This window comes from Paecilomyces variotii, assembly GCF_004022145.1.
Source record: "Paecilomyces variotii strain CBS 101075 chromosome Unknown C8Q69scaffold_10, whole genome shotgun sequence".
NCBI lineage: Eukaryota > Fungi > Ascomycota > Eurotiomycetes > Eurotiales > Thermoascaceae > Paecilomyces > Paecilomyces variotii.
In genome coordinates this window covers 734515-747387 of record NW_021167149.1, presented here as the reverse complement: position 1 = coordinate 747387, position 12873 = coordinate 734515, and the positions used below count along the sequence as shown (strand labels likewise).

The window sequence follows — 12873 nt, the reverse complement described above, 5'->3', positions numbered from 1 at the left end:
TTTGCAACCTTAGAAAACCGACTGACCTGCACTTCAGCCTGAATTCTGTACGGATTGCAAGTTTCTCCTACGAGCACACCATCCCTTTGGCCCTTCACCCCCAGAATCACCCTCCCCAAATGTAGATTACAAGTCCCCTTAGTTCGAAAAAGAAAATGCCAGTTAACAATTTGAATGGTACAAATAAGTGGAAAGAATCAAGCGCCGCCGGATGCTTGAGCATGAGAACGCAAATATGGCCATAACCGTCGTGAAAGCCAGCGAAAAAGGCATCGATCAGTCTATGCAAATCCAAAGTATTCGCTACCAGCTGTCATAGCTGTGTACAGCCGCGATCTAAGATCCTCGTAACTTTCGTACTCTGGCAGATCCATTTCTAGTGGTAATGTTAGCGCGAATTCTCAAGATAGAGTAGAAAACAGAAACACTTACGGTTGAAGCAGGTGTGAGAGCTTGGAAGACGATCCTTGTTGCCGTAGTCACGATGGATATTGAACTTGCTGAACCCGTTCATACCCTCGAGCTCCTTGAAGCCGTTGAGTGGAACCTTGCTCGTACCGGTAACGAACTGGAGCAGTTTGGCGCGCTCTTCCTTGTCGAACGATCGCACAGCACGCCAGAACCATTGGATCTGCGGGGACGAGGCGGAATAGTTATGGTATTCCGTGTTGTTCTTCCAATCGTCCACGTCGATTTCAGGCAAGCCAGAAATCAAAAGCTCGAGCTCCTGTTCGTTGAAGATGGAAATCAGATCAGCTGGAATGATGTCATGGAAGCCCTTCAGGAAGTTGTCGAGCTGCTCCTTAACGGAATCAATTAAGCGGTATTCGACTACGCGCTGCACGTATTCCTCCTTATTCTCCTGCGTAACAGGAATGTTGCGACCATTCGGGATCAGGTCGATAATCTGCGTCTCTCCGAAGTCATCGGTCTCGATGGCAAAAGTCTCGGTAATGATATCGGTAATATCGTTCTCGAGCATCCAGACTAGAGATTTGTAATAATCGAGGTCGAGGGTTTCCATGTCTTTGAGAGAGACAGACTTCCCAAGAATTCGTTTGTACACAGCTCTGCTGAAGTGACAGTCTAAGACGCGGCCCTCATACAACGCCTTGCCAATAATCCGTCCGATGAACTTGAAGAACATCAGATGTTCTGAGTTGACACCACTGAGGCGGTTAGGATGGAAAGTTGTTCGGTCGGAGGCAACAGGAATGAACAGCGCATAGTTAGGGTTAAACATTCCTCGAGCAAGTACTTGGAACCATTCCCTCGTCACTCCTCCTGCATCGACACCCTCTTCTCCATGGAAGCGAACGCTCAGTTTTCCGTATTTCATTTCATCTGCTGTCTTGAAGTAGAGAGACTTGAAGGAGTCAAGGAACACCTGATCTCTGCGAACAGAAAGCTGAAGAGGAGGATGAGGGTGTCGTGTTTCCGTGCCGCGAGAGTGGATGCGGCGAGTGAAGTAATTGCGTTTATTGTCAAACTCCAAGACTTTCGGATTCTTGACGAGCAGAGAGAATGTGCCGCTCATGAGACGAGGGTTCTGACGAACAAGCTCATTCAGGATTTTACGATGTTCTTCCGTGAACCTGAAGAACAAGTTTTCCATGGCGGATCCAGTCTCTGGCGGAGGGCTGGACACGGAATGCTCCCTGACGTATCTTGAGATGGGCGCATCCTTCAGGGTGGTATTCTTGCATACAACCATGAGAGATTCAATGAGAGGAAGGAGTATAGTCGCCACGTTCAGCATATTCTCCTTCTGGCGGATGACAGTCAAGCAGTCACTCAACTTAGCCCAGAGAGGACCGAAGGCTGAGCTTTCGTACAATGTCTTCAGAATGTCTTCTTTGGCCGCGGATTCAGGCTCGGCACCCTTTGTCCTGTCTACTCTATTCGGATCGAACAAGTAGTCCAAAGCAGTGAGAACACGGAGCAGTTTGGTCTGATCCGAGCTCGGCGGCGAGAACTTGGAAAGCGCCAAGCCTTGCATTTCAGTACCTGAGTTAGCCTGATGGATATGCTGCAAAAGTTCGTCAAGATCAGACTGTATTGTCATGCTGAGAGCCTGAGCCTGACTGATCAACTCCTTGCCAATCACGTCTTTAGCGCCTGGGATGGCGGATAAATTGTTTATGGTTGAGAGGGTTTCTCTGAACGTCTTTCCGTTGCATTCACGTGCTGCAAGGATATGAACGACCTTGTTGAGGTTGGTCTCTGGTACGACGGGGGGTTCAATTGTCCGTCTCTTTGGCTTTTCATCCTCGGCAGGCTTTGCTGCCTCCAGGGGAGCAGCTTCTGTCATGGTGGTATCCGCGGCACCGCCCTCGATCGAAGGGCGCTTCTCTTCCTCTTGTCCGGCAGCAGCTTCTGGCTCCTTACCCTTTGCTTCTTCTTGTTTCTCCTTTTCGCGGCGGAGCAGGAGTGTGAGTGGCTGAGTGATGCTGCTCAAGAGACCAGAAAGCTGCTCCATGCACGTCGGACTCTCCATTATCAGCTTGCGGTCCAGCAAGGAGAGCAAAGTATTCAAAGCAAATCTGTTTGCACGATTCTCCTTGCCCTTCCCCTTACGGAAAGATTTCAGCTTCAGCGCAGAAGCAGATTCGTGCTCGGTCAAAAAGAACCATGCAATGTGTGCATTGAACTGGGTCAAGAAAGAAAGGGCGCCGAGACATTGCTGCACCACCATCAGCGGCGTTACCTCATTGTTAGCACTGGCCGTGGTCTGGAAGGACAATGTTCTCTTGACAGGCTGAGGTGTCTTCTGCGCTGCGGGGGTCTTTGCACGAAGTGACAACTGGGCGAAACTGCGTTCCACGGCGCTGACATCTGTGCTTCCGTCTTGGAGAATCGAAAGCAGAAGACTAATGACCTCGATTCTGTTTTGACGGTTTTCGCAGACATTATGGAGGATGTCGTTAAGCTGGTGACGAGCATTTCCTTGGAGGGGCATAAACATGAGACGAAGAAGCGTCGCGACACCAGCTTTGTCAAGCATTTGGACGATTTGGCGCCGCTGAGGCTTCTTCGCTTCTTGGTCTTGGACTGCTTCCTCTCTTTGGCGGTCAATTCTTGCACTATCTCCGAACTGGTTCAGTCTTCGACCAGTGAGAGCACGAGCTTCTGTGAGGAATTCGGGCCCCAATGACGCTAGAACATCATCGGGTTGATCTGCAAGAACTGCTTGTCGCAACGACGGGTCCAGTGTTGCTATAAAACTAGCGGCATCCATCTCTTCAGCGTGGACAGGGGCGCCCGACGCTGCGGCTTGTCTCCGGGCGTTCTCGCGTTCGCGGCGGCGACGGTCTGCCGCTTCCTGCTGCAGTAATTCTTCTCGGATCTCAGCAGGTAAAGCCTCGAGGAACTCTTGATTGATCTCGGAAGGCTCCTCTCCAGATGCAGCCGCTTGAGAGCGTTGCTCCGCGAGTTGCTGCATGATTACCTCCTCTCTGAGCTCTTCTGGTAGTGCCTCCAGATATTCGGGGTCGATTTCCATGCCTGTGATATCCAGCTGGCGGCCGCGGATAGTAGTATGAACACGGTGAGTAGGCTCAGATGGTCCAGTTTCAGCTGGTGGGGCTTCCTCCTCAGCATGAGGCTCGGTGCTTCGAACATCATCCATCGGCTCAACCTCTCCAGCGGCGGCTCTGCGTTGTGCTTCCTCCTCAAGCTCCTGCTGTTGTCTGGCCGCTTCTTCCTCTTCTTTGCGCCTCCTTTCCTTCTCCTCTTCTTCCCTGGCAATCCGCTCTTGACGTTCGCGCTCAGCCCTCTCCTCTTCTCGGCGTTTCCGCTCTTCCTCCAACTGTTTCTGTCGCTTCTTCTCCTCCTCTATAGCAGGGGGGACCAGAACGCGCAGGATAGAGTTTACCACCCGCTGCGTCTTTTCAACATAAGCACTGCTGAACAGCAGACGCGCTTCTTCTTGCCAACGGGTTGTCGTTGTCGCCAGTGAGAAAGCGACCGCTTGTGATGGATCGTCACGGGAACGAGCAGAGACCACTTGAGGCCTGCCTAGACCGAAAATATCTTGAATGCGGTTTGGCAAAATAGTTCGCCGGTCGACGTGAACGTGAATTGCCTCAGGGCGGGTGATCACTCCAAAACCTGGACCTCCTTGCCCGCCGATTGCCTGCATAATAGCATTCATGAAACTGACTGGGCTATCGACAGATAGCAGACGCCCGGTAGAAGTCGGGTCCATACTATGCACCCAGTCAGTGAACGCTTCACTGCCGGGCCCACGATTAGGTCCAGGAGTCTCAGGACCACGGTCGCTACGGATGAGCAAGGGATTGGTCCCGTCATCGTTTGAACGTGCCGGTATCTGGGTACGCTGGGAACGGTAGGGAGGGATTGGGATTATTCCATGACGGTTTGCACCTGTACCAGGCAGGGCAGTCCATGGGGGTGGAACGCTACGGAATCGATGATGGTGATGATGGCGAGGGAGAGGCTCATCGCCGTCCCATCCCCAAGGTTCTATGTCTTCATCTTCTGATGGTCAATATAAGGAAAGCCATGGCATGATTTTGGGCCACTCTTACCATCGTATCCCTGGTACGACCCTTGGTCTTCATCCAGCTCATCGAGCTCTTCCTCTAACTCATCGATCTCTTCATCATCTAAGAGCAGTTAGAGACTGGTCCACGCTAAACAATGAAAGGGACTTACCCTCGTCTTCGTTCACTTCATCATCCATCAAATCATCTTGCATATCTCCAGCAAGACTGTCTCCGTGATGGAAGTCTTCAACGCCTCCAGCGGCTTCATTAAGGACACGGAAAAGATCATCAAATCTGTGACTATCGCCACGCTGGTCTGCCTGTCTGATATCTTGTAGCTCGTTCTCGAACTGGTTCAGCATCTCAGCTTCCTCATCCTCTTCGGACATGTCTTCGCTCTCCCATTCATCCTCGTCTCCTTCCTCGAGGCTATCGTTGTCATGGTCACCCGTGATTTCTCCAGCCATGATTTCATCGTCCTCCATATCGTCCTCTTCGTCATCTTCGTCTTCATCATCATCATCCTCATCCTCATCATCTTCGTCTTCGTCGATGAGAACTTCGATGTCCATGCCGGAATCACCCGGGAGACCTTCAATGGGACCAGCGCCTTCTAGCTCCTCATCCTCGTCACTGACAACCTCGCCATCATCTTCCGGCAGGTCCTCATCATAATCCATTTCTTCACCGTACTCATCATCGTACATTTCATCCTCGTCCTCTTCCGTTTCTTCCTCACTTGTCTCTTCCTCGTGGCTAGGCTCTAGCATACCTAGAGTAGAGTGACGGAAGAGGTCAGGAGTCTCCTCGCGATCATCATCCATATCGGAGACAGAAGTGGCTGATGAAATCTCGTCTTCCTCGGTCTCTCCTAGAGTCGAGAGGTCCGAGTTCTCGCTCAAGATGACGGCAGTTTGCGTGAGTTTATTCAAGGGGCGGAGTATGTACTTGATCACCCTCTTCGACGCAGGGAAATTGAGATCTATATCTGCTATAGAAGCTGTAAGGGCAGAGATGAAATGCTTCTCAAACATCGTCTTGGCAAGTTGCCTCGTGGAAGATGGGTAGGCAGTGTCACCACCAGCAAACGAGTAGCCACTAAGCATCTTGTCGAAGAGATCAGCAAGGCACATGAGCCGAGAATATTTGACCTCAAGAGGTTCGGTGGAAGAATTTGCATCTCTGTACGACTTCAGAGCATGTTCTAGGACGAATCTTCGAACAAATGCCAAATCAGGCTCATCTTCCTCTTCCTGAGTGTTGCGTCGTCTAGGGTTTATCGCGCCAAACTCGCCGGTCCGCGTGCAAAGGGCGACGATTACCCGCATAGTCCAAGCAGAGGTGTTGCTTCTCTTCTTGAAGGCAACCGATTCATCATGTTCAAGGGTGCCAAGAGGGACCAGGGCATTCAGTAGGTAGTTGAGGACACCAGACCGTGGTTTCGATGGCGTTGTTGCCAGGGGATCAGCCTTGCGAGAGAAGTTGATGAACTCGACTTTTGTGCGGTTATACGATGACAAGAGCTCAGTTAGACACTGTAGAAGGAAGCAGCGATAAATGTAGATTGGGTGATCATCAGCCTTGAAGACTGGCTTTTCTGTCTTCTTCTGATCCCGTGTTGCTGGTAGATCTGCACTGGAAGATGACGGCGACGCTTCTCCTCCAGACATCTCGACGTCAGCTTGAGGGTCAGATCGCTCAGGGCCTGATGGTTCTGAGGCCTCGGCGTTTGGCGGCTCCTTATCGTCAACATCTTTATATGATAGTAGTTCCGAGAGTAAGTAATGGATAACACCATCCGGCTTTTCCACCACTGGTGCCCTGAGTTCCGCGGCCTTTCCTTTGTCCTTTGTTTCCATTGCTGGAATTTCAGTAGAAGGAAGCGCACCACTTGCTTCAATGTTTTCCATATCCTTATCAACATTTTCGCCTTCGTTTCCAGTCGAAACCGCAGAGGGACCGAGAGGACTGTCAGTCTTGTCGGACTTCAGAGCAAGGATCTGTGGGCGTTGATGAGAGTCATAGCGCTGAAGTTTAAGCTTCTCGTTCGTAATCTCCACGAATAGTTCTGGGTTTCTCAGGACGAGGTGGTACATTTGTCGAACATAGCCAGTCGTATCAGTCTGTCGTGAGGCTCTAGATTCGAAGTTGGCAACTATCTCACTCCTCATGATCTGGCGAACAGTGTCGTCATCCTCGATGATGTGCCTAAGAATTAACATGAAGGCGCTTTGCAACTTCTCGTTGGTGGAACTGGAAAGTTGCTTCACCATCACGAACAGACGCTGCAGGTTCCGCTTCTCCCCCAGTTTCTCGGCAATTTTGCGGTTCCGTGTGAGGATGACAAAAATACGGCACACAGATAGCGCAAGAGCATCGTCTTTTCCGATGCGGGGTAGTATATCGACAAGAGCTCCGAAGAGGTCCATCTTCTCCTCGAGGGAGATCAGGGGTTCTTCCAGCTGCGCAGGTTCCTCGCTTGCAGTGGGATCATCGAAACTCGGGGGGTTCCAACGGATCACAGGCGGCTGAGCATCATCAGATAGCAACTTTTCGATGATGAGCAACACTTGGCCTACCCACGGACTCGCCTCCTCTGTCATCTTATCCGAGGGCGGAATCCGAATAAATCCAAGCAAGGTTCCGAAATAGTCCTTGATGTCTCCCAATGTCGCAGAGTATATGTCTTTGTCCTGAAGCACCAATGCAAGGAGATTAGCATAGGCAGCGATCTTCTTGCCAGAAGGCCGAATATCTTCCTCCGTCTGCAATGACACCAAGGACTGAACTAGGGTCTCTCCAACTTCCTTGCGGAAACCTTCAGGATCGCGATGCTTTTTGGTCGCAGCTGCAATCAGGTCTGCGAGTTCGAATGTCACATCGTGATGAACGTTAAGCACATCCAAGCAGCGTTCAATCAGGTTCGATCGGATCTTGTCCCGCTCCACATCCAGGTCTTCAATAGTCGTGACCTCGCGCCGCCTGACCGGGTGATCTCCTGTCTGCTCGGCACGTTCAGATGGATTGTTTCCCTGATTCTGGTTGGACGGCCGGCCATCTTCCTCGCCCGCCAGGTCTTCATGGTCATTGAGGATATGGTTAAGGGCTCTTGCCAAGAACTCTGTGCCGTTCCCAATCTCTCTTCCTGGACCGCCGGTTTGGCCATGTGCATCATCCCCTTCCTCAGCAGTTCGTCCGGTAGCCTGTGCTAGAAGCATAGCAAGGGTGGATCTCTCGAGGAGTCCACTGCTGAATGGCGGGGCATCACCAACAGCGGCATCTTCAGAAGCCTCGCCCGCTGGACTGGACCGAGTCTCGACATCGTTTGACGGTGGCGGGAGTCTGGGCGGTGCCCTGAGCCAGTTTCGCGATTTACAGTATTCTTCAGCCGTAGATGAAGAATTGTTACATCGGTACAGTGCTTCCTTAACGAGTTCCTTCTCGAAACCCTTCTCACGTAGCACTGTCATGCGCTCTCTGTTGATGGAGAACGTCTTCTTAGGCGCCTCGACTAAAATGGGCTGTGTTTCTGAGCGTCGGGCAGCTCCAGTCTCGTAATCGCCATCAAGAGTAGAGCGTAAAATGTCAACCAGGCATTTGACAATAGAGCTGGATGCTTGGTCAACAAAGTCAGAGCTCCACATCTCCCGGACCATAGGCAGAACTTCCATTCGGAGATCTACCAAGAACTGCGAAGGCTGGAAAAAATCAGGACGATCCCGCTCCCTCTCATTACTAGTCATAGCTTGCGTCTGTGTCGAATCCATGATGTACCGAGCTGACGTTATTTCCGAGAAGAAAGTTAGAATGATCTTAATCCCTCCGTACGCCGAAGCTAGTCGTGCAGACACGTCCTGGTCTTCATATGTTCCGTCTTTGCGAACTAGAGTCTTGATCTCCCGCAGGAAAATATCGCACAGACCTTTCATCACCTTCAAGCCATTCTGTCTCTTAAAGGCAAAGAGAATTAAGGTCAAGCAATGGGAGTGAGAACGTTCGCCGGTAGTCTCGAAAAGCAACTGCGAGAAGGACGACAGGATAACAATGAGGTAGGAAAAGCGATCCTTTATAGAAGAAGTCCTGTTAGGTGTGCCAAGTTGCAGTTGCCGAAGAACTGCAGATGCAATGGCCTCAGCTACCATGGATGCATTCTGTTTTTGATAGGCATCCATACGACGCTTTCCAATAAGCCCGTGACCAAGCAGATGGAAGAATCCAGTGATAGAAGAAGGAACGGAGCTTAGTAGATAGCGGAGGGTCTGAGCATTCTTGAATGCAGCGCTTTCTTCGGGGATTTTGTTATGTGCGGCTTCGGGAGCAGAACCAGCGCCACTGGCTTCTTGGGTGGTATCACCACCAGCAGAAAGCCCAGCATTTCCCCTCCCAGCTTCAGAGGGATTAGATGTTTCGTCCGCAGTGAGCAATCCAGCATTTTCGCCCGATTCCTCGTTACCAGCCCGATACCCACCAGTTTTGGTGGCTTCATTCCAAGTATCCGGAATGTTTTTCTGGAGCACTATCTCCTCCCACACACAAGCGCCGTGTAACCGCCCGAGAGCAGTTACAAGGGCAGAATACCGGTCCGCCAGATTGACATGAATAAAGGCCGACGTTTGTTGACTAGGGCGTGTTTGGTACATCGGCGGCGTATAGGCCTCGCGAAGGATGTCTGTGAGTATATGTACTGCAACGAGATGCTTTGCGAAATAAGTACCATGGGCGTTTGCAAATTGTGCGCTCTCGTCAGCGTCTGTCGAGGTTTCGCCATCTTTGGTCGGCTTTGCCAATGTAGAGAAGAATCCGGCAGGCTTCGATTCCATCCAGAAGCCAGCAACGCTGTCCACGGCCTTTTGGGCACGGTTAACTAGAGACGGTAGCACGAGATGCGGCTTAGTTTCAGCCATCATGTGAATTAGCTGAGTCAGTTCATGACTAGCCTCGCTACTATGGAAATCAAACGGAAGGCTCTGTAGAGTAGCAAAGTCTAACACAAACTCGACTCCGCCTGATTCAATGAAATAGGTACAGTTGGCTTGATTCTCGAAGAATGCACCCAGGAACCGAAGGACAGGGTAGAGATAGTTCGCAACTGTAAGCCCGTGGCTGTCCTCGTCTTTGGGATCCGACGGTCCGCTCTCGGATAGACCGAGCTGGTTAGGATCACCAGGGAGGAGTTTACTACCGTTGGGGAGCGTCACTGCGTCAAGCTCCGGAACACTAATATGCTGAGGGCCAGATGTCTTATCAATAGGGCAGCCAATCTCGCCGAGCAAAGATGAAGGTCCTCCGGAGATAGAACGTGTTCCTTCCTTGTCTTCGGTCCAGAGTCGAGCACCAGCTCCATGCTCCCAGGCTTTGCTTTTGCAAAGGAGGCCAACACGGGCGACCATCACAATGACAGCAGTCATCACAGACTGTTTAAGAGCAGGATGGTGTCGAACCAATTCGTCAAACGTCGTTCCCAGAGAGCGAACTAAGTTTGCATCGTCTTTCATGCATTTGACATGTTCAGGAGACTCGAAGATTTCGAAGTAACTGTCCAGAGCCTCTGATGCCTGGAAGAGCCGAAGCCCCGTGGCATTCAGACAAATAGCGCCAAAGGCCTGAGGAATACATGAAATTGACTCTGCGGCGGGAAGAATCCCTCTGGCTAACTGACTGTCCCTTGGCCTAACGATACTGTACTCACGTATTTTGGGTTCAGCGCTCGGCGCCGCGGCAGAGACTACACCGGCTTCCTGGTCCGGCGAAGGTTCAGCTTCCTCCTCTGGAGAGGGTTCAGGGTTCTCGGGAGTTGTGATTTCTCGCAGCATCACAGTCTCAAGGAAGCTCTTGCTCAGACCGGCTTCCGCAATGACCGCATAGCTGGTCGGTTCATTGTGAATGAAACTGCTCAAAATGTTGACAGCTCCACTCCATACATGGGAACCAAAGATCCTAGGGTTCTCAAACACCAGACGCAGTGCCTTCAGCAAGGGCGGAGAGTCAATCAGATTCCGAAGCACACGGTCGAAACCGCCGCCATTGTGCTGCATGATGTGGTTGACGAACCTAAACAACCACCTAAGAGCTTGCTGTTGGAAATAAGGGATCTGATAATCAATTGAGGGCGTCTTGTACTGGGGAGGGAGCCCCGAGCCCTTCGAGACATTCTCAAAAGATGACGTCGTTTCGTGCGCAATAAGATCAGAAATAGCATCGAATCCTTTGGCGCTTGCCAGAGTTGAGAATGCGTCCCGTACAGCATGAACAAAGGTGTCGAGGAATTCCATAACACGGGGATAGAGTCTCCGAGCTTTCTCCGTTTGCAGGTTGAGAATGTCGACGAACATAGGAATCAATCCCGCAGCGACCAATGTCTCAGGGGTTCGAGTACTTGAACCAGGCAACGTCCGCAGAAGTGCAAATAATGCATCACGCCATTCATCGTTTGCAGCGTCATCCGCCTCGGCCGCATCGGATCCCAGATCGTTGATAGCTTTCCGTGTCAAAAACATGAGAATGCCGTGGTTGACATTGACATTCAAGGCTGCACAAACCTCAACTGCTCTAGCTTTGTGTTTCGCTAAAGCGTCAAGTGCATTGAGAGCGAATGTTTGCAAAGACTTGGAAGCAGAAATATCACCGCTCGCACCAAGGTGGGCAAGCTCCGCCAATTGCTGGGCAAGCTGGAGACGCTTCGGCAGATCTGAATCATTCTGCAGGATCTTCTGCTGGAAGACGGCTTCGGGGTAAACGTACGCAAGATTAGTGATTGCCAGAATCCTGATCGCAAGGATCTGCTGCCGGGTCGACGGAGATGCAGCCAGCGCCTGAGCTACCCTGACCTTCTGGAGGAAATCGTATTTTGCCTCGTTTGGTACTTCCTTCAGCCCGGTGGCGACGAGGTCTTCAGCTTTCGATGAAGACACTTTTGAGGAAGGAATCTCTAAGACCTTGCCGCCTCGCAACGGCTCGTCAGGTTTCCCAGGGCTGTTGACAGAGGCAGAAGGCGATTCCTCAGTCGTCGACATACGGCTCAAACGTGGCGTAGGATGGGTGTTGCTTCTTCGCAATGGGGTCGGGGTTGTCGGTACCTGTGGCTGTCGTTCCGCGTTTGCGCTTTCTGCGGTACTCTTTGCTGGATCGACAGTACCAGGAGGGTAATACAAGACACGGACAACACCCCATTCCTCCCATCCCTCGTTCTCCCGCGTCAAGGAGACCAAGTCATTGGCGTCGTGGGTGGTCTGAACCGCCTTCTCCTTACCCTTCACCAAGACAGCAGGAGAGGTAGCAACAGATGCTTTAGCAGTCACAAAGGGCCGCGGAAACGGCACGGCGAGTCTCTGGAGCTTTTCCAGATCTATGTTGTAGTGTGTTGCCAACAGACTCTGCTGTATATGCGTACTACTCGTCCGTTGCCGGGAATGGTACCTTTGGGCCAGGGCGAGAGCCAGCCTTAGAGTCGACTGCAGAAGAGACAGCGATGTGGTGTTGAGGAGATCGCCCAGACGGTCACTACTGCTGTACAGGCTACGGTTGCCACACTTGTCTTGGAGGAGCCTGGAGAAATCCAAGATGGACTCGACCAGCTCCCTATCACCTTCAGGACCATAGCCCAGAGCGTCGAGTCGGGCATCAACTTCCTCGGCGCTCACCTGACCGCCACTCGTATATGAATCTGCTAGCACTAGACGACTGAAAGGTTTGGTCTGTGGCCCCGCGTTGAGTTCATACTTCTCGATCACAGATGCCAATATCTCGTCGAAGTGATTCAGAACACCGATCCAATGATAAAGGTCCCCTCGTGGGAAAGGCCATGTTCGAGGGAAAGCAGAGAGATGTCGGGGGAGCTCTGCAATAGAAATTTTGATACATTGCGCAATAAAATCCGTCAGAAACGGTGACTGCAGAGAAAAACAAAGGTCAGCACAGAACTGCTGGTTGTCAAAGCGGGGTCCTCATCACTCACGATCGTAGCCTCGTGTTTCTGGCTGGCCACCTTCTTAATTCTCCCCATTGTGTTAAACTGTCAGGTAGGAGACCATGAGAAGTATGGGACTCCCAGTTGGTCGTCTTACCCCGGGAGGCGGGGGGGGTTGGGTGTCCGTCCAGCCGTGAAAGAGTCGCAAGGTATGTTATGACGTTTCGGGGTTTCCTCGACTATGAATCCAACCAGAACGGCTCGTGGCAAATATTGAAAACGGTAGCGTGAATAGCGTAGCTGACGATGCGACTGAACTTCTTCGGTCGCTCGATGGTCGACAGCGGAAAGGGCTACTGGGAGCCGACAAACACGAGGAGATGCGGCTCTTGAGCACTGCTGCAGAGACCGCCAGAACAAGCAGACTGCAAAAGACCAGGGAAGACGGTGCAGGTCGTG

At 51.6% G+C, this 12873-nt stretch overlaps 1 protein-coding gene across 1 annotated transcript; it reads right to left on the bottom strand.

Annotated features, from left to right (window-relative positions):
* Positions 1–281: 281 nt before the first annotated feature.
* On the bottom strand, positions 282–12510 carry C8Q69DRAFT_529924 (putative ubiquitin-protein ligase; the record flags this gene model as incomplete). Its single annotated transcript, XM_028633711.1, has 5 exons — positions 282–376; positions 433–4497; positions 4551–4628; positions 4678–12397; positions 12463–12510. The coding sequence occupies 5 exons, from the start codon at positions 12508–12510 to the stop codon at positions 282–284; spliced, it is 12006 nt and encodes a 4001-aa protein (XP_028482999.1).
* Between the last annotated feature and the right edge of the window lie 363 nt (positions 12511–12873).